This window comes from Crinia signifera, chromosome 8, assembly GCF_055691185.1.
Source record: "Crinia signifera chromosome 8, ASM5569118v1, whole genome shotgun sequence".
Lineage (NCBI taxonomy): Eukaryota > Metazoa > Chordata > Amphibia > Anura > Myobatrachidae > Crinia > Crinia signifera.
Window position 1 is genome coordinate 66,623,916 of NC_139224.1, and position 26,790 is coordinate 66,650,705.

Genomic DNA, 26,790 nt, shown 5'->3' on the forward strand with positions numbered 1-26,790 from the left:
CATACTATTTAAAGCGGCCACAGATGGGATCAAGAGAGGTAAAGTCCCACGCTAACAGACACGTCACTGCTCCCCCAGTGGCAGCCATCACAGTCGTCGGTGCTGCAGAGCCATGCTGGTCTGTGACAGCTGACTTGAATGAGTCGAGTGACCCAGCCGTGGCTGCTAGCACGGCACTTTACCTTCTCTGCCCACCCCACTGCCCATCTGCCGCCCGCTGTCTGCTGGGGATAGATAAGGGTCAGAAATTGTGTGGAGTTTTTTATTTACGCTTTCTATGTATATATATATATTATTTGAGAATCATGCAGGGGGGACAGCAGTACAGAGAGGTAAAGAGCAGACACTGAGAGGGAGACAGAGAGGTGAAGGCTGGAGAGGGGGATTTAGGGGTGCAGGAGGGACAGGAGGACTGCTTACTTACAGAGTATATCTTAATTTATTCAAGTACCTTCCAGCAACGGCAAACTCCTATGTGGGGAGATACCTTGTTATCAAATTACGGAGGTTGAGCATACTCCCTATACTTTTATTAAATTTTTAATAAATACTGACAACACATTGAGAGCAATTGATGTTTTGTTGATTATATTATCTGTTATAAATCATTGTGAAGTGCTATTTATTTTAATGAATGTGTTTATTAAATATAATCAATTGATTGTGCTCTCTTCTGCTGGAGGGAACGCTATTGTTTTATTGTCAGTACCATCTTAATTTGTTTGTCTATGAGAATATTCTAGAAATATTAATTTGAGAGCTGCATTAATTATTAAGCCCTGATCATTTATAGGATATATGTAAATATTATTTGCACCTAATATTGTTGTGTGTGTTATTGTGTATACTTTCTTAACTTACTTGTCACTACTTTATGTATGTCAGTAACATAGTCCAAATGCTGATACCTAATCCCACTAGGCAGGTGGGAGGATAGTCCATGTCCTGAGAAATCCAGAGCTACATAGTGATATTCTGCAAAAGAATCAATCAAATTACATTTTATGAGTAAGGCTTACAATTAAAATTCTTGGTCTTAGTACTAGACGTTTAATTTCACAGTAACAGCCATAATAGTATTCATTATAAAATGTAGTGCTAGATGTGAAGGCTTGGTCTGCCAAGTCATGCAGTAACTATTGCTACATTTAAAAAAAGGGTATCTTTTATTTATTATGCTGGGTACACACTATGCGCTATATTGTTTGTTAGAAAAAAGATGTATCACAAATACATTGTTGGGGGTGTAGATCCGATATGTCTGTGAACAATGTCATTCATGGATATTGATATTGTATCAACTTTGCAGTACAGTAACTGCCATCTGGCAGCGTATATGGCCGACATAGGTTGTTATGTGGTTAATTTCACTTAATGAGAGATATTCTAAACATCGGACAGATGAACATATCCTACAGATCTTCCTAAGCTACATTAAACTACATATTTCAACATGTATATTATACAGTATAAAACCATTTTCACTTCCCTTTCACTACATAGCCTATTTTGGCACATTTTAGGCTGGTAATCCTTGGTGGTTCTTGCTTCAGCATTAACCCACCTTTCCACAATGGCACAGATTTTCATAATAAACCTGCATTTGAATATGATCATTTTTCTTTTATTTTATACATGTTTGTGAAACATGGAAGAAGCCGTATTCAGAGTATTAACCTTGATCTCCATTTGTGATTTTTTTAAAAGGTCATTACAACATTTTCTGATAAGAAATATGTTGGTTTTATACCATTAAATATTAATAAAAAGTAGAGGATCACAAGCTATGAACTCACCTTGTGGAAGCAAAGGAATAAGTCTATCAAATGTGTTTGCATTATCTAACCAACCATGCAGACAGAGAACAGGACGGCCATCGGATGATCCCCAGGCTTTGGCTGCTAGCTGTCCCCAGGGAACTTTGAACCGCAATTCTGAAACAAGGAATTAAAAATAAAAATAAAAAAAGTGTACACAGTTACTAATTCAATTATGTAAGTGGGGAAGAGGGTAACTAACCTCGACATAAAATAGGAACATCAATTGTTTGACTGCGTATTTTCACAAAATGGCTACCAGCGCATTTATAATGCAAGAAGATACATAGAAATTGATCAATAAGGAATACCCCTAGAGGTAGGGTGAGTAGCGCTTTGACAGGACCTGCCCCAGCCAGCAGCTTCGGGGGTCCGGGATAGTCGGTCCCAGTCCAAACACAAGAAAAATAAAAATGGTTGCATCGCTAAATTAATATCTGAAAACAATTGTACTGATGTTACATAATAAACATGTAATCCTATTTTTAGCCATAATAGTGAATATTTCTGTGGTAACTGTGTGGTATTACAGATTGGTCACTTATGTATTTTATTTTTCCTATTAAATTTTTATTATGTAAAAGCAGTCTAATTGTTTGTAGATATTAATTGATGTCCGATATACACTTGGTCAATTTAGTTTGCTCTTAGGCCAATAGAGCATAGATAAATATGAGAAATAAGAGATAGATGTAGACAAAAAGAGATGAAGTATCTATGATTTTCCTCTTCTGACTGTCAGTTTATATGTTCCTACAGGCGAGGGGGCAGGCGGACATACATTGAAGGGGGGGCAGACTGGGGAACATACAGTGAAGGGAGGTCAGGCTGCGGGACATACAGTGAAGGTGGGGTCAGGCTAGGGGACATACAGTGAAGGTGGGGTCCGGCTGAGGGACATACAGGTTTGGTCTCCCAGGGCTACCCAGAAGTGCAGATTCCCGGGAGCTCTGGCATGCAGTGCGCTCCCATGTACAACGAGCATGTAACATCCCCTGGACAATGAGAAAGTAACTCCCCCTGGCAATTAGCATGTATTCCCACATGGCAATAAACCTCTAGCAAGCACTACTTGAAGTGATGTTTTCTAAGTGCCTTACGCCATCTATCTCTTTTTCTTAATGCTTATTTAGACTGTGCTCTTCTGCCCCTTTACTTAAACGTGGCGATAATTAAAGTCCTACCCAAGCCAGGGACAGATTTAGATGATCCAGGGTCTAACCGCCCCACATCCCTTTTAAACATAGATTACAAACTATTTACAAAAATATTGTCTGAACGGTTGAAATTTATGTTGCCGTCCAGTATCTCTATGGATCAAACAGGTTTTATCTATGGACATGATTCTGTTGTGAATGTCCGCAAGGTTCTGGCCATTGTTCAGAAATTAATTCGGTTTTGTGGTTCCGTTGAAAAGCTTTTGGTTGGGTGGTGGGGTGTCTAGATAGATAGTTAGTGAATAGGGGGGGGGGTTAAGTTTAGGGATCCAAGTATGCCGTGTTTTGGATAGGTCATACAGGGTGGGGGGTTAAGGGATGGTTTACTTTATGAGGGTTTCTATTTTCTTTGTTTTTGTTGTAGACACTTCAATGCCAATGTATCCTTTCGAAATTTCCCATTTGATTTGATATGTAGGTAACCTCCCGATATCTTGCAATGAGTGAATTGTGCACTACTGCACCATACACTCCTGCTCAGTCACACTAGTTATTTACCCGAATGGTGTCTTCGGGTATTCCTGGTATAGACATGTATGAGGAAAACCCTATGTATATCCTGTATTTAATACGTTATTCTTTTTTATTCTGATTTTATTCTTAACGATGCAATGGGGAAATTTACTAAGATGTGTATTCTACTTCACATGTGATGTTGGTATGGGCAACCAATCACAATCTACTTCTTATTTATTTAGCACCCTCTAGAAGATAGTAGACAGGATCTGATCGGTTGCCCATAGCAACATCACATGTGAAGTAGAATATACATCTTAGTACATTTTCCCCAATATGACAATCCATATGTTTATTGTTGTGTCTACCTGTTTGGGTAATTGTTTATTGAAAAAACAATAAAAATTATCAATTTAAAAAATAAAAAAAGAAGCTTTTGACTTGCTCACTTGGGACCACCTCTTTGAATCCTTGCATAGGTTTGAATTTTCTGACTGTTTTACTAGGGTTCAGAGAGGCACTAGACAGGGATGCCCATTATCCCCTTGGTTTTTGCATTAGCGTTAGAACCCCTGGCTTTAGCTCTTCGGACCAATCCCGGCTTTAGGGGGTATTAATGTGGGACCTGTGGTCCTCAAGACATGCTTGTTTGCTGATGATATGCTACTTTTTGCTTCTGATTTACAGGTCCTTAGTCCGACTATTTTAGATTTACTGCTGTCATTTGGGTCTTTTGCGGGTTATAGGATTAGTTTATGGAAGTCTGGAATATTACATATTCAAGGGCCTCGTTCTCTTCCTGTCCCATCCCAATTATTTTATTAATTTAAGGTTACTTCCCATGCTATTAGATATTTGAGAATTACGATCCCTAGCTGCCTCAAACAACTTTACAACCTCAAATTTTACCCCTATTATACCTGACATTTGCAGATTGCTCGAACCTTGGAGCTCTCTTCCTGTGTCATTGTTGGGTATGGCTGCAATTTTGAAATCAATCTTTTTCCCCAAGATATTGTATTCAATGCAAATCCTTCCTATTGCTATATCAAAATCGGATGCTTTACTTTTATCCAGACAATTTTCAAAGTTTCTATAGCAGGGAAAAGAACCTCGTATTGCTAAACACAAAATACATTTATGCAAGATGGATGGTGGCCTGGGAATCCCTCACTCATTTTTCAGGTACATTTTAGATTGGTTTCAGGGAAGTGAACATTACACCCATAAGGTTTTTGAAGAGATTGTTTTACCCGTTATCTACGGCAGCCTTATTACATGTCCCACGAAAATCATTACCACCTTCTGTCCTTGATAACATTTTATTTTTAGAAACTTATGTTGCTTGGCTCTCTATTAATCGTAAATTAGGTGCCACGTACACTAAATATTCAACATTTTGGGGAAATCCCTATTTCCAACCTAGTTTGGATAATAGCTGTTTTGTTGGGTGAAAATTGAAGGGGATCTCAGCCATCAAAGATATATTTGATCCTGGGGACAATATGCTCTTTTCAATCAATTAAGGACAAGTTTTCTCTACCCCACAAACTTTTTTATATGTTCCTTCAAGCAAGGCACTAAGCTCAATCATTGGCCCCTCTTGTGTAGTAACCTGCTGGGCGTGATGTCCTCAATTCACTTTTTACGATGTGCACATCTATGACATTTAACTTTACCAGTTGCCAGTGTCTTCTTTAATAATTTGGACAAGAATTGCACATAAATAGGAATCTGATATCCTACAAATTACTACCCCTAGTGTCCTGATCAAACATATGTAGAAAACCCTACAATCTGCCATGTTACAGGAAGTGGACCTTGATTGTGATTGCTATGTACCAGTGATTTTGTGCATATATTGTAAACAAATTATGTACCTATATGCACACAAACACAGGTACAGAGCAAAAAACACACTTTGAATAACTTTAATATTAATTAAACTACAGAAAATTATACTCCTATTAAATATCTACACATAAATAATAGTTTAAATAAATATTATTCACAGAGGCTCAAATATTATAAAAATAAAAAAACTTTCATGCACCTCTCTGGTGCAATGCATACCTTACTTCAGCTGCATCACACTGGGTGACTCACTGAAGCCTGGGCATGCTCACTGCAGAGGATTTGCTTCTGCACAGGCAGCAGCCCATGGAAGCATTATATCTCTGGTTATGTGCACAGAATGGCTTCCTGCTGGAAAGCTATTGCTGTCATCGCTGCATGTACTGGCAGCCCAAGTGGGGGAGGAGTTTTTAGTCCTCTGTATAATGGGCAGTAGCAGCTTCCAATACGAATGGGTAGTAGCAGCTTCACCTCCTCCCACTCCCGTGTACAAGACTTCTCTCGCGCTGCCCCCCTGCACTGGAACAACCTCTCGCCACCCATCATGCTTTCTGTTTCCCTTACCTCCTTCAAGCGCTCCCTCAAAACCTACTTCTTCCGACTAGCCTATCCCTCCTCCTCCTAACCTCTTTTGCTCCTCCTATCCTGCCTACCCTACCCCTCCATCCGTTCCTACTTATCCTATTGTTTTTCGTTCGTCCACCCACCTCCTTTTAGTCTGTTAACTCTATGAGTAGGGCCCTCCTTCCTCACGTACTCACCCTACCTCTTTACCTTACCAGTGCTCCTGCCCTGTTCTTCCCTTCCTCCACTTCATCTTCAGTCTCCTCGACAATTTTGACACCTACTTCAGAACTGATGCTGATTTTAGTTCTACCAGCTATACCCCTATTTATGCTGTATTTTATCAACACACCCTGTACGTTACCTTGTAATTAGTTTTTTTGTTTGCTATGTACGGCGCTGCGGACACTTTGTGGCGCCTTATAAATAAACGTACTACTACTACATGCTGAACTATGAGAGGAGGTCACAAATGGAGCCTGGTGTTGTGACTCCAGACAGGAAAGACATGTAATTATGTGACACATGATGACTGGGAGAGACACAGACAGCCAGCAGAGAGCTCCAGAGGTAGATCCGGCAACCCCCCTCGCAGGTAGAATGCACAACCTCCCTCTAGCGCAAATGCGCGTGTGCACCTGCAAACGCGTGTGCACACCGGAGCTCTGATGCTGGCTGTCTGTTCACTGAAAACCTCCTGATTTTCACTGGAGGGGCTATATATATATATATATATATATATATATATATATATATATATATATATATATATATATATATATATATATATATGGATCCCTGAGGACGGGCGACCCATGCCCGAAATATGTTGGACAAATAAATAGCAAGTTTTTCACGCTTTTCCAAATCCGAGAGTGCCGCCTCATTTCTGCATCCTATACTAGGACCCGAGGGTCCACAGTGGAAGGCACCGGGTCAGTAATTATTGGACCTCATCCTGGGGCTGGCTAAAACATGCTGTATATATATATATATATATATATATAACACGATGTACTTGCGAAAGGTCTTTCGTTCATACAAACCCACAAACAAAAGGACTTCGACTGTGAAGTCGAACTTCATAAATTTCATAGACAGTTAAAACTGAAAGACTATTTCTCTAAACAACCCCCTGTAGTTGAAAGTACGCCCCACCCTTTTAAAACCAAAAGTGATTTCGACCCACAGTGCTTTAATCCCTCGATTGCAACATTCATGAGACTGGTGCGCAATGAAATTATACCCTATATGCGCAGACATAAAATATCATATACCAATGTCAGTGCTGCAGAAAGGACAGCAATAAAAAACTTAAAAGATAATATGAGTATTATAGTTTGTGCAGCAGACAAAGAGGGTGGGGTAGTAGTACTGAATAGGTCAGATTACGTGGAGGAGGTGCAAAGGCAACTGGCCGATACAGTATGTTACAAGCAACTACAGTTTGAAGAAACTCAGGGAGCCCGAGGTGTGCTCCCACCACCACCAGTGCTGTGCCTAAACACGTGCAAAGGGGGCAGCCGTACGAACGTGTGGGCCCTCTCCCAAAGGAGAAAGGCCCCATGGTTCCCCTAACCCCCCTCAACCATAAGGCCGAGGAAGGGAAAAAAGGGATCGGTGGGTCCTCTTTGCCGAAGCTCAGAGAGACCCGCTTTTCCTCCACCCCCGGAAGGGTTTTGGACGGTGGGTCCTCCGCACCCGAAGGTTTGGAGGGACCCGCTTAGGCTTCCCTCCGCCTTGCGGCTCGGGGTTGCCCTCGAGGGGACCGGGACTCTCCCCAAAAGGTGAAGAGTCCCAGCCACGTTTGGGGAACGGAAGGAGGGACAGCCGCACTACCCAAATCAAAAAAACGTGACAAACTAACGAAAAACGTGAAGTGCTCAAAAGTGCAAATCAAAGAAATAAATAAAAGAGGCCCTAGCCAGAAGGCCGGGGTGGGGGTGTAAAAAATTGTCCTACCCCATCCAAAAGGACGAGGTAAGGACGTGTAGCCTAACCTAGAGGGAAGTGCGCAGTGTGTGTGCCATTCAGTGCATGGTGCTGGACATCACCAGTGCAAATCAGGCACCCCCGAGTTTCCCCGGGGGCACAGTGCAGCCTCGGACTCCAGGCAGCCGACCCTTCAGCGTCCGACCAAGCTTTTCTCCGTCTCACCAGCAGGCATTTTCCAGCCCCCGGCATGGGAATGGGTACTCCACTGGGCTTTTCGAAAGACTCCCTTAGGGGCTGCACCCCCCTCGGAAGAGCAATCTACTCAGTCCCAGTGTTTCTCCGCTCCCAGGGTTAAGATACTAGGCTGAGCTTTTCGCTGTGCCCAGGCTGGTGGTTAGCCAACCTGGACCAATCTACTCGGTCTCAGCTTTTCTCCGCTCCCTGGGAATGGATACTAGACTGAGCCTTTCGCTGACTCATCCTTCGGGGGCTACGAACCCCGTCAAGAGAGTCAATCTACTAGGCCCAGTGTTTCTCCCCCCTCTTACCAGTGGATTTACGGAAACAACACCTCCTACCAAAGGCAGAGGTGAAGATACTTAGTGAGACTTTTCACTGCTCCCGGGAAAAAACAGAGGGGTCCCACACCCTCCGCCCATCAGAGCAGCTACTCAGTCCCACCTTTCTCTATTCTCTGCCAGAGGCCAGTCCATACCCACTGATAAGAACAGATACTACACTTGATCTTAGCCAAAAGGCAGAGAAGCGACTACAATACGACCCCACCTCTGTGTATAAAAAGGAGATAGACTCACTGTTAAATATGGGCTGGAGCAATGGGTGGATCGATGATACAGAGAAGGAGATTTTAACTCAAGATCATCCGATCACCCCATTGCTCTATATCCTTCCCAAAATACATAAAACCCTGATAAAGCTGCCGGGTAGGCCCATTATTTCCTCTAGAGGGTCGCTCTGTCAGTGTATCTCTCAATATGTAGATCACTTTCTTCAGGTGATTGTAAATAAGCACGTTGTCACTTTAAGGATGTCACTGCCTGATATGCACTCTGTCACCTTAAAACGCTTATACTACAAGTGTTTTTTGTAAAATATCTAATTTTTATATTTCTTCTGTATTTTATATAAACATCGGGAGAAACATCCTCATTCCGTTCTAAATTGAAAATAAACTAAGCGCAAACAAATCAATATAACGACAATAAGAAGGTGCAACGCAAAATCGCGAGTTTCCAGGAAGTGAAACGCAAATCCGCGTCATCCACAGCCGGCGGAAATAAGAAGAACGTCATTTCCGCTGACGCCCGGGAACCACAGAAAGATCAGATACCTACAATGGGCGTAAATGGATGTGCGTCACATCCGTCCAATGCAGCGATGATAACGGAATACTGATAAGCACCAGCTGAACGGAATGGAGGACGTAAGAAACGGACATTGCAATCCAGTGTGATACACTGGAAAAATTAGGGTTTAGATGATAGATGATAGATGATCCAGGTCTGGAAATAGGTTCCCCCGGAAGGGGGTATAAATATGTGCATTGTTCTATGCTCCACATGCCTTGAAAACTGAGACCATTGTGGTCTAGAAACGCGTTGGCCGTGGAGCAAGAGGGCAAATACACTGGACCTTCACCGGGAGAGGCTGCAGGGACACCTGATAATACCATCTGCCTATTTTGTCTGCAATTCTCTTGTGGACAATAGAAATCGGTGAGAGTCTGCTGATTTGACCCCCCTATATTGTTGTTTTTAAATGTATTTGCAAATAAAGCGGTATTACACCATACCAGCTTTTTTTCTCTTTTATGCATGCAATCGGTTGTGGGACTCTGAGAAGATCTGACGGTGTGTAACCGCTCCCCCCAAATGCATTTGAGGTCTGCCTTAAAACAGTAGACCGGGATACATGGTACGAGTCTGCCTGTTATTTTGTATGTGGATTTGACTATGCAACATCTAGACGATATCACACCATATTCGTTTTTCACTTGTTTTATATGTGGAATTGGAAATCGGGAATCTGACGGCAAAGAACCGCTCCCCCCAAAGCTTGTTTGGTCTGCCTAATAGGAGACCAAACTATAGGGTACGAGTCTTCTTAAATTTGTTCCAAAGACATATTTAATAATTATTATATTTCATACCTCCTATGATAATGCACCATTGTGTATATATTTTTTCTGTGTTTTGGGTATTCACCTGCAGAGAGACACATTTAGGACCAGCGCTCAAGGATACTGTCGGTACCCCCTTTCTTTCTATGTATTTGTTTTCTGTATGTGAGGTGATACATACAATCTGACAGCGACCCAGAGCAGCGATTAAAGCGCAAGGTTAATCCAAAAATAATTATCTTCCCTTCGATTGTAAATAAGGTACCCACAGTCTTAAGAGACACAACTGACTTTCTGAAGAGGATTGAACATTATGGTCCACCACCTAATGACTGCTTATTGGTGACATGTGACATCACAAGCCTGTATACAAATATACAACATGAACAGGGCTTGGAGGCCATCAGACATGCCATCATTAATAGCCCAGCATATACAGGCCCCCCATCAGAATTTCTTTTATTGCTCATTAGTTTCATTTTACATAAAAATTATTTTTTATTTGAAGACTCATTCCATCTGCAACTACAGGGTACGGCCATGGGGTCAAACATGGGATCAAACATGGCCCCGGCGTACGCCAATTTATTTATGTATTATTATGAATCATTTCACATTTTACAGAATCAACGATACATGCAATTCATTTCTCTTTATGTTCGTTTTATTGACGACATTTTCTTTGTGTGGTCAGGGGGTGAGCAGAAGCTCAAGGAATTTTTAGAGTACCTGAATAGCATTGCAAGCACCATCAGGTTCACATGTGTCAGCAGCCCCAAAATGGTCAATTTCTTGGATGTTTGTGTCACAATCGCAGATGGGTGCTTTAAGACATCCATCTACAAAAAAACAACCGACCAGAACTCCGTCCTACTAGCGAACAGTTTCCACCCTCGACCACTTAAACGTGGTCTGCAATTTTCTCAGTTGGTAAGGGTGATTAGAATCACTTCTGACAAGCAGGCGGTCCTACCTGCATTAAAGAAAATGGGCCTGGACTTTATCCAGAGAGGGTACAATAAAAGGGAAATTGAAGAAGCCATCGAACGATGCATGACCCTTGATATGACTCAAACTTTGAGTAACCTTGGTAGGACTGAGAAACAGGAACGTTTAATTTTTCCCACGACTTATTCCATCTCATCACCTAAACTGCGAGAGGTTATCAATAAAAACTGGCATATATTGGAAACTGATCCTATAATTGGAAAATTCTGCCAAGAGAAACCCATGTTTGCATACAAAAGGAGCAACAATTTAAAGGACTGCGTAACTTCATCAGACATTAGTCCTAGAGGCAAGAGTACCAACTGGTTAGGAACAAGGAACGGAGTATTCAGGTGCGGGAGATGTGTGAATTGTGTACACATTACAACAGGAGATGGATTTGTACATCCGATAACGGGTACCAAATATCCGATAAGGCATAGGTTAACGTGTGAGAGCAAATATGTTGTATATGCAATCATGTGCCCGTGTCCAAAATTATATATCGGAAAGACGATCAGGATGGTCAAGGAACGAGTTGCAATGCACCGTTCATCAATCAAACGAGACCTTACCATCAAGGATACCAGTACACCACCTGTTGCGAAACACTTCTTTGAGGCTGGCCATAGTGTACGGGACTTTAAATTTATGCCGCTGGACTGTGTGAAACCATCTAAAAGAGGTGGTGATCGACATCTAATGTTGCTTAGGAAGAAGAGCGAATACATCTACAAATGAAATGCAATGCAACCCACAGGATTGAATGAGGAGTTGAATCTAAATGTTTTCCTTTAAAAATATGAGTGGGACATTATACTATCTCAACCATGGAGAATACTGTATAAAATCTAGTTTGCGGAAATCGGAAAACAATATTCTAGTTTTCCTGTTGTTCTCCTTGAGACCTTCTTGGACTAATGTTTTTTTCAATATTGTTTATTTTTTAGGTGCGAGATTTATGTGTGCCGACTCTTTTGTGTCGACATATATCTTTCTTGGAGTGATTTACTTACTGCTTTATCTGTATGTCTTCATATTTAATTTATGTTGAAGTATGATTCCATGACTGAATGGAATTATTATGAAACTTGATGAGTTTTTGTGCCTATAAATACTATAAGGATTATAGTGATGTAGGGGCTGCTGACACCTATATGATTTAGGCAGTTATTTATGATTATATGATATGGGCTCATGCATTTTGTATTGATATTCCATAGAGAGTATTAGGTGGAGTGGAACTGAGCAGATAGGTTGTATTGATCCAATTCTTGCATTTGACATATGTGTATGTGGAGAGGGGAGCACTCCCTGCTGGTGGTGTGCTGGTTCCTATGTTCTAAGCCTTCAGTGGATTGGATCTCTGGATATATATATATATATATATATATATATATATATATATATATATATATATATATAGATAGATAGATAGATAGATAGATAGATAGGTACTTGTGTACTAGCACGGCGCCCATCGCATTGCAGACCATAAGGCATACGATGGTATTCGATGTGATGGTAGGCGATGTTATACAATTTTAAATTGTATACCATCACATTGTATCACATATACAATGGTATGTGATATAAAATTGTATAAGCACCCTAATGGGTTTTTCAATGTTAAAAGTGCCCCCTATAAGATAATGAAACGTGATGGGTGCTTAGTATGTTAAAAGCACCCCCAATGGCACCCCCACTATTAACGTCAATCCGAAGCGTGGCGAGCGCAGCGAGCCCGCGAGGGGTGGCGGTACACGCCCTCCGACCTTTTCATACCCCCACTATTCATGTTGGCGTGGAGTTGATTTTATATAGTGTGGCGAGCGCAGTGAGCCACCGAGCCCTAAGCATGGCGAGCCCCGCAGAATACATGTAAAGTAATACGCGTCCGCTCGCCACGCTTCGGTGGCTCGCTGCGCTCGCCACACTATATTAAATCAACTCCACGCCGACGTGGATAGTGGGGGTATGAAAAGGTCGGAGGACGCGTACCGCCGCCCCTCGCGGGCTCGCTGCGCTTGCCACGCTTCGGGTTGGCGTTCATAGTGGGGTGGCGTGGGGGTGCATTTAACATTGTATTTATTTTCCTGGTGAGACTCAGATGGGAAGTGTGTTGTTTGGAGTGGGTGGGTTGGGGATTTAGTTTTATTTTAGAAATATAGTACTTTGCACTGTTGCTTTTGTTTGGAAATTATGCAGGCTTTAGTCAAGATTATATTCATGCATTGCTCCTCTACTATGCTCAAACTGTGTAAATAGTAAATGTTCCTTTTTATTTTTTTGTGGTTTCTTTTGATCTTTCTTTTGATCTTTCAAGGTCCTCTATGCACTGTTTTTTGTCTGGATGTCAGCAACTGTCATTTTTAATTTTTCCTATTATGTTGTCTGAGTGTATTATTTGTGCTTTGATAAAACTTAATAAAAATTGTTTTGTTTGATAAAAAAAATGGCAGATGAAACAGCCAGAGATTTAGGGGGACATTTACCAAAATGGATTTGTAGAAAAAAGGTGTATTCGTAGGGAGAAATACACCTTTTTTTTACGAATTTGTATTTTCGGGATTTACAATCCCGAAAATACAACAATTCGTATTCCTAAAGATGGAACATTCGTATTTGTATTTACAAATACGAATGTCTACACCATCGATAGAATACGACAGAAATCACCATTCAAAAGAATGGTGGTTCCTGATGTACTAAGCAGCCGTACTGATAATACGGCTGCTAAGTGGTGTAAAACACCCACGCAAATACGACAGGAAAATACACCCTGCTTTCCCTGTCGTATTTGCTTTAAGCCTGCACAGATCAGTCAGATCCGTGCAGGCTTTAGTGTAAAAAAAAAACGAAAAAAAAAATAAATATAAAAAAAAAAACAGCGTGGGGTCCCCCCCACAGCTGTAACCAGCACCAGGCTGAAGGAGCCGGGGCCGGTAATTAAAAATCAGGGAACCCGACAAATAGGGGTTCCCCGATTTTTAACAACCAGCCCCAGGCTCCAGGTCCAGGGCTGGTTCCCAAAATACGGGGGACAAATTGACTAGGGGTCCCCCGTATTTTAAGAACCAGCCCCAGGCCAAACCAGCCAGCACGGTAATGTCACAGCCGGGGGACACTTATTATATAATGTCCCGCGGCCAAAACATTAACCCTACCGACCAGTCAGCCTAGCCAGGGGCCCTGGGGGAGTGGGGACCCCCCCAATGAAGGGGTCCCCCCCCTCCAGGACTTACCTGACCAGGCTGAAGCCTGGTGCTGTTCTTGATGCCCCTGGGCGGTGGGCATCGAGCTGATAGTGGTGTAAAAAAAAGATTAAACTATTGTCTAATACTGGGGCACTATGAGTCCCAGCAAGCCTCCCCCGCAAGCTGGGACTTGGAGAACCACAAGTCCCAGCCTGCGGGGCATTAAAGGGCCCGCTGGGTCTTGTAGTGCCACAGTATTAAAAATAGTACAATAAAACACACTGACACACACTTAAAATAAAACTTTAATACATACAAAGCCCACACATACTAATACTTACCTATCTTCTTTCCGTAGGTAGCCCTGGTCCTGATGTCCTGCAGTCCTGTGTCGGCGTTCTTCTTCATGTCGATGTCCTTCTTCAAGTCGACGTCGCTGTCGGCGATGGCGTCCAGAATCCGGAGTCCGACGAAATCCATGTGGAAGGAAACCATACTCACCGACCAGCTTGCGGGGGAGGCTTGCTGGGACTCATAGTGCCCCAGTATTAGACAATAGTTTAATCTTTTTTTTACACCACTATCAGCTCGATGCCCACCGGGGCATCGAGGACAGCACCAGGCTTCAGCCTGGTCAGGTAAGTCCTGGAGGGGGGGGACCCCTTCATTGGGGGGGTCCCCACTCCCCCAGGGCCCCTGGCCAGGCTGACTGGTCGGTAGGGTTAATGTTTTGGCCGCGGGACCTTATATAATAAGTGTCCCCCGGCTGTGACATTACCCTGCTGGCTGGTTTGGCCTGGGGCTGGTTCTTAAAATACAGGGGACCCCTAGTCATTTTGTCCCCCGTATTTTGGGAACCAGCCCCGGACCTGGAGCCTGGGGCTGGTTGTTAAAAATCGGGGAACCCCTATTTGTCGGGTTCCCTGATTTTTAATTACCGGCCCCGGCTCCTTCAGCCTGGTGCTGGTTACAGCTGTGGGGGGGACCCCACGCCGTTTTTTTTTTTTTTTTTATTTAATTTTTCTATTTTTCTTACACCTTGCAGCCTGCACGGATCTGACTGATCCGTGCAGACTGCCTGTACGAATTCGTATTAGCGGCCAGATATATGTGCCGCTAATACGAATGGTTACACCATCGGAGGGTTACAAAGCAGTCGTATATGACTGCTTTGTAATTTCCCCTCCGGAACATGACTTTGCATACGACTGAAACAGTCGTATGCAGTCGGAGGGGAAATACCAATACGAAAAACTAGGTTTTTCATATTGGTAAATTTACCCCTTACTGGGGTGGATCCTATTAGGTGCAGATGATTCGCACTTGCGAAACATCACGGCACCAGGCGCACTTTACGGCAAACTGAATTCGCTTAAAAGAGCTCGCACCTCCATAGGGGTGCAAGCATTTTATGTGAATTCGGTCCAGTGAAGGGTGCAAGATCGGCTTAATTCGGGTGCCATTTTCAGCATTTAAACAGCACCTCGCACCCTTTGACAGTAATAGGATCGACCCCACTATGTTCTCTACTTTCAATCCACACACATATCATCTTACATTTTCTCATGTTAAACTGATTTTTTTTCTTCTTAAAACACAGAAAAAGCAGTATGAATCCATTGCTGGGTATGCGGTCAATTGTAATAAGGTCGACAGTCAATAGGCTGACCAATATTGATCAACAGGCAAAAGGTTGACACATGAAAATGGTCAACATGGCGAAATGGTCAATACACGCATTAGGTCGACATGAAAAAGGTCAACATGAAAACAGTTGACATAAGTTTTTTTTTTTAACAAAAAAGGTGGTTTTTCATGCTTAACTATCCACGTGGACATAGAGAGAGAATTTAGTACTGTGCCCAAAGTATGGTGAGCGAAGCAAGCCATGCGAGGGGACGCAGCATACTTATACGTTATATGTCGACAGACACAAAAAAAAAAAACTCACGTCAACCTTTTCTCATGTTGACCTATTGCGTGCATTGACCTTTTGACATTGTCAACCTAATGCATGTCGACCTTTTTCATGTGTCAACATTTTGCCTGTCGACCAATAGTGGTTGCTCTATTGACTGTTGAACCTATGACCCATACTCCATTGCTGAATGCAACTTTTTTTTTTTAACTAATAAACTCTCAGATTGATTAAAACATTCTATCTACATATCTACTATTTATTTATGATATGGCTCTAATGAGGTGATAATATACTTATTATATTTTCACCAATTTTCATCACTTTTTGAATTACCTGTATGTAGATGTTATCGGAAGCTCATTAGAAAAATACCCCTTTTACACCGTCGCAAAAACCTGGGTTTTTCCCTTGTGGACCCGGGTCAGCGGCAGTGTAAACTTTACATGGGACTTCTACCCAGGTCCTGACCAGGGTAGAACATGGGCAGGACCTGGGTAGAGGGCAGTGTAAATGGGTACGCCGGGTCATCCGACCCGGCTCTCATTTAAAAATGGGGGAAGCCCAACCTCCAGACTGCAGGTTGGGTGGGGGGCACACACAGCCTCTGCTGCTGCAGCATCCATTCACCTCACAAACGGGGCAGCCCAGCAGTTTACCTTGGTGCTGGGCTTGCCCCCAGCGTGGAGGTCCAGGGCCCGGTGCAGCGATCCCGGAGCTTGGAGATGCGATGGGGGATGCAATGCTGCCTGATGTATCAGTATTGCATCGGGTCCCGGGGTTACCACCTTTCTGAGATGGCGGTAGCCTATTGTAGCCTATGGGGCAGTGCGGTCAGTGCTAATCGCCCATGCACAGACCCCCCCCGGCTGAGCGCATCGCAGGGACAGGCTCCTTTCAGACCCCCCCTGCATGTGCAAAGAAGTACATTCCAGCGATAGGATCACATATTACAATGCGATCCTGGGCTGCAATAATCCACCCAGATCGCATTGTATACGAGATCCTACCTAAATGGGCCCCTTAATCAGGGAAGTCCATCTCTCCTACTTTTTGAATACTTAAAAGCCCACTCAGATTGCTATGAGTTAGCCTCGACATCATCATCTGCAGGTGTCATTTTCTGAAAAGAATGATTGGACTGTAATGTGCCTGTAGTATAAGATTTAACTGTGATTGCAACAGTGTATTGATTTCCTATTAAGCATGCATTGGGTTGAACACTAAAGGTCGACAGGGCTTAGGTCGACAAATGAAATAGGTCGACATGGCTAAGGTTGACAGGGTTCACAATGGCCATTAGGTTGACAATGGCAAGGTCAACAGTTATAAACTCATATTGCTCATTTTAGCCCTTCTGAACAATGTCTCTCTTTATATAGCTCAGTGTGTATGTCCTGTCCGATGCGAATACCAATGAGTTGTTAATGACACCCTCTGTCACCTGTGCATGTACAGACCAGGCAGCGGATCGTTAACGAGGACCATGCCTCAGAATGCAGCATGACCCCTGCTCCCCCCCCCCCCCTGCCATCGCTCATCACCATAGCCAAGTGTGTTCGCATTTGTCAATGCCATGACCCTGTCGGGTCCCCGCTGCTGCCGATATCGCCCATTGTGTATGGGGCTTAAGCATGGATAAATTGTATCTGAAGCTTTACAAATAAGCCTGCCTTTTCTTACTATGTGCCCCCTATGTAGTCTATCATTTAACCAGTGATGTCTGTGTATTGCTAAACTTATGAAAAAGTTTTGATTATTCGGTACTCTTTACCTAGAAGGGCGCCCACGATTTTGATCGTGGGCATCGTTAGTAAAAAAAAAAACGCGTCGGTCGCATCGCATGCCACCAAAAAAATCGCATGCGATGCGACCGACGCGATGCCCGCGATTTTCCATAGGGAACAATGTTAAATGTCCCAATTGACCCGATTTTCCGTAGGAAACAATGTTAAATGGCCCACAGAGGCCAAATAGGCACCCTGAAGTGTGAAATGGCCCCCACAATTGTTAACGCCACCCCACGATCAACGTTAACCCGAAGCGTGGCGAGCGGCGGCGGTACGCGTCATACGACCTTTTCATACCCCCACTATCCACGTTGGCGTGGAGTTGAGAATAGAAAGTGTGGCGAGCGCAGCGAGCCACCGAGCCCGAAGCGCGGCGAGCGGACGCGGACAGCTGTGAAGCCCGCGAGGGGACGTGTATACCTGTGAAGGTGTCCGCGTCCGCTCGCCACGCTTCGGGTTCGGTGGCTCGCTGCGCTCGCCACACTTTCTATTCTCAACTCCACGCCGACATGGATAGTGGGGGTATGAAAAGGTCGTAGGACGAGTACCGCTGCGCTCGCCACACTTCGGGTTAACGTTGATCGTGGGGTGGCGTTAACAATTGTGGGGGCCATTTCACACTTCAGGGTGCCTATTTGGCCTCTGTGGGCCATTTAACATTGTTTCCTATGGAAAATCGGGTCAATTGAGACATTGAACAGGAAAATCGGGTCAATTGGGACATTTAACAATGTTCCCTATGGGAAATCGCGGGCATCGCGTCGGTCGCATCGCATGCGATTTTTTTACTGCATGCGATGCCCGCGATGGGCGCCCTTCTAGGTAAAGAGTACCGATTATTCAAATACTAAAGCATAATACTAGACAATAAAATGTAACAGTGGACAATAATTTCAACAAAGACAAGCGAATACACTTACTAAAGACATTTCTATTCTATTCTTATCATGAGCAATGTTGTAGAAATATAAATGCTATTAATTTCACATGATCACACAAAGCAAGATCAATGAGAGAGAATTACCTTTTAGCAGAGCTGACATGTCTTTGCCGTCCAAGCTGTGAGATGAAACAGCAGAAAGGAAGTAGAAGGAGTTAATAGTTAATCACGTTGAACTTGTCTGATCCTGGATCTGGACTATAACCTACACATTCAATGTGTCAAAATCTTTCACAATGCAATTTGCATATTTTCATAGTATATGTACTGTTAATTAAATATTCTTTACAATGACAGTTCATTAAGGATCAAATATATGCATTAATGTATTCAAATGAGCTTTACATCCACGCTCCAAACAAATAATATGCTAACTTTGTATGTAATAAACTTCAGTCTTATCTGCTAAATCCCCTGCAATAGTTTAATGGTATTTGATCTCTCCTCTTTTTTGTTGTTTTCAGAGAGCGAGAGAGGGGATAAATGGACATTAAAGGTGGCTACACTATGGCCCTTATTCTGGTTAACTCACTCTTGTGCGAATTTGCAAGGTGGACCTATGTTTTGCACATTTCTGCACATGTGCATACGCTGGAAGCGTGCAAACTCAGTGCTAAATCTGTGTACGCTCCCTGCCTTTTGAGTGGGGGGTGGAGAGGGGTGTGGGGTGCCGGGCAGGCCCATTAGAATATGTGAACTCCCAGCGTTTCATGGGTGTTCCCATGAAAATGCTGGGCGTAAACATGCTAATGTGTTCGTGACGCACATACGGGGGTGGACAGCTGACATATCCGGATGTCAGCTGTCCGCTCAATTCCCTGGATTTCTACACACATGTGTACGAGTGGTCTAGAATACGCACGCATATGCTTGCACCTTCAACATCATTCGATGGTCGGCGATCATCAAAAGATGGGGGAGGTTCCCAATGGCATGCGAATGGATGTTTATGTAAAACATCCATTCACATGCCGGGCGAACGGACCTGGCGTGCGAAGGTGGGGCAGGCATACCGCAATACGGAGGGCGGGTGCTGGATGACTTGCGAAATTGCGCCAGAGCGAGTCAACCAGAATAAGGGCCTGCGTGGATAAATTGCCAGCCAATAAATTTATTTTCCATTGACATACTGTAGGAAGGATTGGTACTCTTTACTTAGTTGGGCGCCCACGATCTCCATCGCGGGCGTCGTGGGTAAAGAAATCGCGGTGATCGCGGGCATCGCGGCCAGTACATTAACGGCCGCGACGCGATGCCCGCGATCATCGCGATTTCCCATAGGGTTCAATGTTAAATTTAGTGCTGCCCGCGATTTTACATTCAATGCTTCAATGGCCGCGATTTGGCCATAGGAATCAATGTTAAATGGGCTACAGAGCCCAAATAGGCACAATTAAAACTTAAATGTCCCCCCAAATTTGTTACGCCACCCCACGATCCACGCCAACCCGAAGCGTGGCGAGCGCAGCGAGCCCGCGAGGGGCGGCGGTACGCGTCCTCCGACCTTTTCATACCCCCACTATCCACGTCGGCGTGGAGTTGAGAATAGAATAGTGTGGCGAGCGCAGCGAGCCACCGAGCCCGAAGCGTGGCGAGCGCAGCGAGCCCCGCGAGGGGCCGCGGGTACCTTCACAGGTAAACGTGGCCCTACGCGGGCTTCACAGGTATCCACGTCCGCTCGCCACGCTTCGGGCTCGGTGGCTCGCCACACTATTCTATTCTCAACTCCACGCCGACGTGGATAGTGGGGGTATGAAAAGGTCGGAGGACGCGTCACGCCGCCGCTCGCCACGCTTCGGGTTGGCGTGGATCGTGGGGTGGCGTTACAAATTTGGGGGGACATTTAAGTGTTAATTGTGCCTATTTGGGCTCTGTAGCCCATTTAACATTGATTCCTATGGCCAAATCGCGGCCATTGAAGCATTGAATGTAAAATCGCGGGCAGCACTAAATTTAACATTGAACCCTATGGGAAATCGCGGTGATCGCGGGCATCGCGTCGCGGCCGTTAATGTACTGCCCGCGATGCCCGCGATCACCGCGATGGGCGCCCAACTAAGTAAAGAGTACCGAAGGATTTATCCAGTCAAAAGTATTGTTGCAAAGCCCACCCAACACAATACAAGAAAAGGTAAACAAGAAAATTACATCTGCAATCATTTCCCTTAAACTGCTCCTTCTAAACAAACATAACAGAAGCATTCCACTGCACATTGTCTTAACCCCTTCCCGACATTTGACGTACATTTACGTCATGGTCGGGAAGTACTTCCCGACACATGGCATAAATGTACGTCATGGATTTAAACTGTCACCGCGTCTATAGACGCGGTGACAGTTTGGAGATGTCTGCTGTCCCTGACAGCAGACATCCCCCCTCGCCGCCCGGGGGGGGGCAGGGATGCCCCCCCCGGTCGGCGATCGCTGTGATTGGCTGTTCAAATGTGAACAGCCAATCACAGCTATTTCTGTGTTACCGGCGGCTATGCCGCTCGGTAACACAGAAAACGGTGGTGATCGGTGCAGCACCGATCACCACCGATCCGCGGACACCCCCTCCCTCCCACCCGGCAGCACTATGTGCTTACCCGGCACCCGGCAGCCGCTCTCCTCCCTCTGTTATTTGTTATGCGCCGCAGCGCTGCCTCCCCCCTCCCTCCCCCCCGCCAGCAGCAGCAGCAGCACTAGGGACATTTCTAGTGGAAATCAAAAAAATAAAATGAAATGATATTATATATATATATATATATATATATATATATATATATATATATGTGTGTATGTGTGTATATACACACACACACACATATATATATATATATATATATGTGTGTGTGTATGTGTGTATATACACACACACATATATATATATATATATATATATATATATGTGTGTATATACACATATATATATATGTGTGTATATACATATATATATATATATATATATATATATATATACACAGATAGATATTCCCGACCGAAGACGTATATATACGTCATGGTCGGGAGGTACTTCCCGACCGAAGACGTATATATACGTCATGGTTTTAAACTGTCACCGCGTCCATAGACGCGGTGACAGTTTGGAGATGTCTGCTGTCCCTGAGCCCTGGTCGGCGATCGCTGCGATTGGCTGTTCAAATGTGAACAGCCAATTGCAGCGTTTTCTGTGTTACCGGCGGCTAAGCCGCTCGGTAACACAGTGATCGGTGGTGATCGGTGCTGTTAAGTACAGCACCGATCACCACCGATCGCCAGCCCCCCCCCCTCCCACCCGGCAGTCCCCCCTCCCACCCACCCGGCTGCCGCAGCGCCAGCACCCCTCCCACCCCCCCCACCAGCCGCAGCGCCAGACCCCCTCCAAAATCTGGTGAGCAAAATGGGGTCACATGTGGGGGGGTTCCACTGTATTGGTGCTTCCGGGGTCTTGCTAATGCGACATAGCACCCACCATTCATTCCACCACCAAATATCACTCCTTCCCTTCTGAGTCCTGCCATGCACCCAACTGGTATTTTTTGGTCACATGTGAGGCATTGCCATACTCGGGAGAAATTGGGGCACAGATTTTGGCGTGCTTTGTCTCCTTCATTCCTTGTGAAAATGAAAAACTTTGAGCCAGAACTGCATTTTTGTGTAAAAAAGTAAATTTTTTTACACAAAAATGCAGATCTGGCTCAAAATTTTTCATTTTCACAAGGAATGAAGGAGACAAAGCACCCCAAAATCTGTGCCCCAATTTCTCCCGAGTATGGCAATGCCTCACATGTGACCAAAAAATACCAGTTGGGTGCATGGCAGGACTCAGAAGGGAAGGAGTGATATTTGGATTTTGCAGCACAGATTCTGATTGAATGACCCCTGAAGCACCCATACAGTGGAACCCCCCCACAAGTGACCCCATTTTGCAAACTACACCCTTCAGGGAATTCATCTAGGGGTATAGTGTACATTTCAAACCCCCAGGGGTTTCACCAATTTTGATACAACTGAGCTGTGAAAATGAAAAATTATTTTTTTTCATTTGCACAGCCCAGTTGTATCAAAATTGGTGAAACCCCTGGGGGTTTGAAATGTACACTATACCCCTAGATGAATTCCCTGAAGGGTGTAGTTTGCAAAATGGGGTCACTTGTGGGGGAGGTTCCTAACTTTTAGCATCTTATGGTGCCTAGAAACCTACATGGTGCCTAAAAAATAATCTCATAAAAAGGAGGCTCCAAAATCAAGTAGGTGCTCCTTCTATTATGAAGCCTGTGGTTTGGTCACCGTGCACACTAGGGCCACATATAGGACATTTATGAAAACCAAAGAATTGGGGGAATCAATTTTTAGTCACATTTCTCTAGTAAAATGTACTGTGTTCCTTAGAAAAATGTATTAAAATTGAAAATCTGCAAAAAAAATGAAATTTTGAAATTTCACCTACACTTTGTTTTAATTCCTGTGAAACACCTAAAGGGTTAACAAACTTCCAAAATGCTGTTTTGAATACTGTGAGGGGTGCAGTTTTTGAAATGGCATCATTTATGGGGGTGTCTCACATACAAGTCCCTCAAAGTCACATCAGAACTGAACTGGTCCCTAAAAAAATCAGTGTTTGAAATTTTCTTGAAAATTTGAGAATTTGCTATTCATATTTTACGCCTCCTAGTGTCCAAAAAAATGAAAAGGAAGTTGAAATAATGATGGCAACATAAAGTATACATATGGTCTATGTTAGTTATTAACTATTTTGAGTGGTAAGATTATTTGTCTCAAAAGCAGAAAATTTAACATTTTGCAAATTGCTAAATTTTCCATTTTTTTCCGACATTTTGGTATTTTTCACAAAAAAACACAGACTGTATCGACCCAAATTTACCACTAATTTGAAGTACAATGTGTCACGAAAAAACATTCTCAAAATCACTGGGATAAGTAAAAGCAAAAAAAAGTTATCCCCACTTAAGTGATACATGTCAGATTTGAAAAAAAGGGCTCTGTCAGGAACGCAAAAACTGGCTCTGTCAGGAAGGGGTTAAGTCATGATGAATAAATTATTCTAAATTGTTCAACCATTTTATAGCTAATTGAGTAAATATCTATTTATCAAATATATCATGTTTTGTAAAGCCCCATACACACCAGACTTTTTTTTTTAAATGATATCACTCAGAAGAGATCTTCTGAGCGATATCTTTTTTTTTTTTTAAAGTCAAGTGTGTACACTCAATATTGTTAACGATGCACGCGATCACGCTATCGCTATGCCCCTACATACAGAGCGATGTAGGGGCATTTTCTAAGCAATCTAGTGAAATTACTTACAAAATAAATCGTTACGTGTGTATGCCCCATAACTGTTCACACATATTTTCCTCAGAATTTGCTATCTTGCCCATTTCTAAAAACAGTTTCTAAATTTTGATGAAGTAGCAATTGATAATAATTACATATGTTGGCACTGAAAAGGTCTAATTACATGTCCTTTGTTCACCGACATCGGCAGTAAATTCCACCCATTGTCAGATGCCCCATACACACTAGGCAACCCCGGCCCCCCACCGATAAGAGTTAATAATAGATAAATAAATAAATCATTAAGTGTATACACTGAACAATCTTGGTACACAATATCGCTCAGTGGCGTCACCGGGAAGCATTGAACAGTACCCTGGAACACCAGACAGGACAGGTTATATTCATAAATATCTGTCATTCTGTAGTTTGTAGTGTCTGGGTATGTAATAAAAAATGGAATGGTCTGGACCATACGAAGAGGCTGTCATCTCCCCTTCCCCATGTCTCTCACACACACACAACCCCGCCGGGACAACCCAACAGGCACCCCCAGACCAGACACTACAAGCTCCGGAATACAGAGTTTGATGATGTGGTGCAGCTTCCCGGGACTGCATCCGGTTTTTACATAGTCCTGAACATGCAGGTAATTTGGCTATCAACGCGCATTGTTAACAATGTTGAGTGTACACATTCAGATTCATCTGAAAGCCCTTTATTTATATTTTACTATGGGCTGGATGTACTAAAGGAAAAATGCAGTCAAACTCCCATTTTGGGGGGTTTTATCGCATTTTCAATGTACTAAGACCCGGCCGCCGCTTTTTCGTCTATGAGCTTATCGGAGGCCACCGCAACCTGCCGCCTCCACTGCAGATGCCGAGTTGGGATCATTTGGTCTACAGCATGTTGGTCGACATGGGTCTAGGTCAACATGGGTCTAGGTTGACACAAGCATTAGGTCGACAGTCACTCTCCCTGTCAACCCAATGCTTTTCGACCAACATGCTGTAGACCAAATGACCGTATCCCCAGATGCCAACCCCCCTCCCCCTGGAATACCTTCCTCCCGGAAGCCTGGACCCGAAATTTAAACTCCTCCTCACCCTAGCAACGCAGCCGGTGGTCCTTCTGGCTGCAGGGGGAGGAAGAGGCACCAGGAACAGCCTGCTTCTGCTTCCCGGCGTGTATTTTACTACATCCCGCCCTAGTGCAGTGGTTCACAAACTTTTTTCAATCACGGCACCTAAGCGAATAAAAATAATTTTCACAGCATCCCTAGGCAAATAGTTTGGCATGGATAAATTCTGAAGTAAACATAAAATGACATAAGTTGTGTTTATATGTTCTCCTTAGATTCAATTATGAGGCAATGTACAGGATATGCTTCTGTTTGTCCAGTTTGATTGGCTGCCAAAAGCACTGGTTTTGTCTGTTATATTGACCATAAATAATCTGTATTGGTCCTGAACCACCAACGCAGGTTGGGTGTGGATCATTAGGTCACCAGCATGTTGGTCGACAGTCATTAGGTGACGGTCGACATGGGTTAGGACAGGTCAACAGTCAAAAGGTCAACATGGGGTTTTTCACTTTATTGTCCCGAAACGTCGACATGGACACCGAAACTTAGCACCACGTCCGGCACACTATTTTATTCTCCCACCACGCCTTAGTGGATGGTAGGGCATGAGATACCGCCTGTTGGCACATATCGGCTCCCAAAAATTTTGAAAAACCCCATGTCGACCTTTTGACTGTCGACCAACATGCTGGTGAATCATTGACCATATCCCCCCAGGGCACCCCTGCAAATGTCCAGACGCACCCAAGGGTGCCACTGCAGTTTGGGAACCACTGCTCTAGTGTGTATAGGGCTAGAGTTTCTCCTGTCAGTAAAGATTCAGCACATCCAGCATTTCCTCATCAGTGTTCTTTATAGTATACTATTGCTGGCATGTAAAAGTTATTTCTGTATATTTAGTAGCATAGGAATGTGCCTCATAACAATGGGCACCATTATGTTGAACGAGAGAAAAGGCATTTGAGTTTCCTCACTGTAAAAAGTCACCTTTTCCATGGCCTGTCACATGTGAGAGTAATAGTACTATAAGGGAGCTATGTGTGTTAGTGAGCGATAGGCCTGAAAAGAATGTTATAGCTTGGGAATGTAACATATCTGCATAGCCCTGTATGCATGAATCCCACTGTGCTGCTGAATAATTACACGAACAGAGAAAAGTCATAAGCGCAGTCACACGTACCGGCTACACTTTACCCCGACTGCGTGACCTAACGTGCGGCGCTATAGAATATAGCTGCAGGTAACAACAGCACACACAGTACAAGAGCGGACGCGCGTCATCATACCCTTCTGACGTCCGTCATAGGGCGGTATGAAGTCACGCAGTGGGCGGGAAGAAGTCACGCACGGGGTGAGGTCGGGTGACGATCGTATCTGTATTGGTATGGTAACCGGTCACTCAGAATCAGATTGGTGTCATCATCGTACCAGTAGTGAGGAGAGATCTAACTGCCGGGCGGCATCACCGAGCGCAGGATAAACTAAATACATAGGTTTAGATAAAAGCTTTTTCTGTCTTCTCATGTCTTATTATTGGCATAGACAAAAGGCACCATGCAGTGAGTGATCCTACCGCACTTTACCACAGGGTAGATTGGGTACTTG

The 26,790-nt window shown here is 43.9% G+C and overlaps 1 protein-coding gene and 1 pseudogene across 4 annotated transcripts in view; both read right to left on the bottom strand.

The window, feature by feature from the left end:
* SERHL2 (serine hydrolase like 2) overlaps positions 1–26,495 on the bottom strand; it is a 105,894-nt gene extending 79,399 nt beyond the window's left edge. Inside the window, exons 1-5 of one of the 4 annotated variants that reach the window (XM_083156609.1) lie at positions 26,366–26,481; positions 25,208–25,347; positions 18,900–18,934; positions 1,797–1,934; positions 862–975 (exon numbers count right to left, since the gene is read on the bottom strand). In XM_083156609.1, the coding sequence (XP_083012735.1) occupies positions 862–975; positions 1,797–1,934; positions 18,900–18,918 (271 nt within the window). In that variant the 5' untranslated portion in view covers positions 18,919–18,934; positions 25,208–25,347; positions 26,366–26,481. Of the gene's footprint in view, positions 1–861; positions 976–1,796; positions 1,935–18,899; positions 18,935–25,207; positions 25,348–26,365 lie in introns of those variants that run through there. The other 3 variants (XM_083156612.1, XM_083156608.1, XM_083156613.1) reach the window with 3 other exon arrangements.
* On the bottom strand, positions 8,478–8,613 carry LOC146029955 (U2 spliceosomal RNA; annotated as a pseudogene).
* Positions 26,496–26,790: the final 295 nt, after the last annotated feature.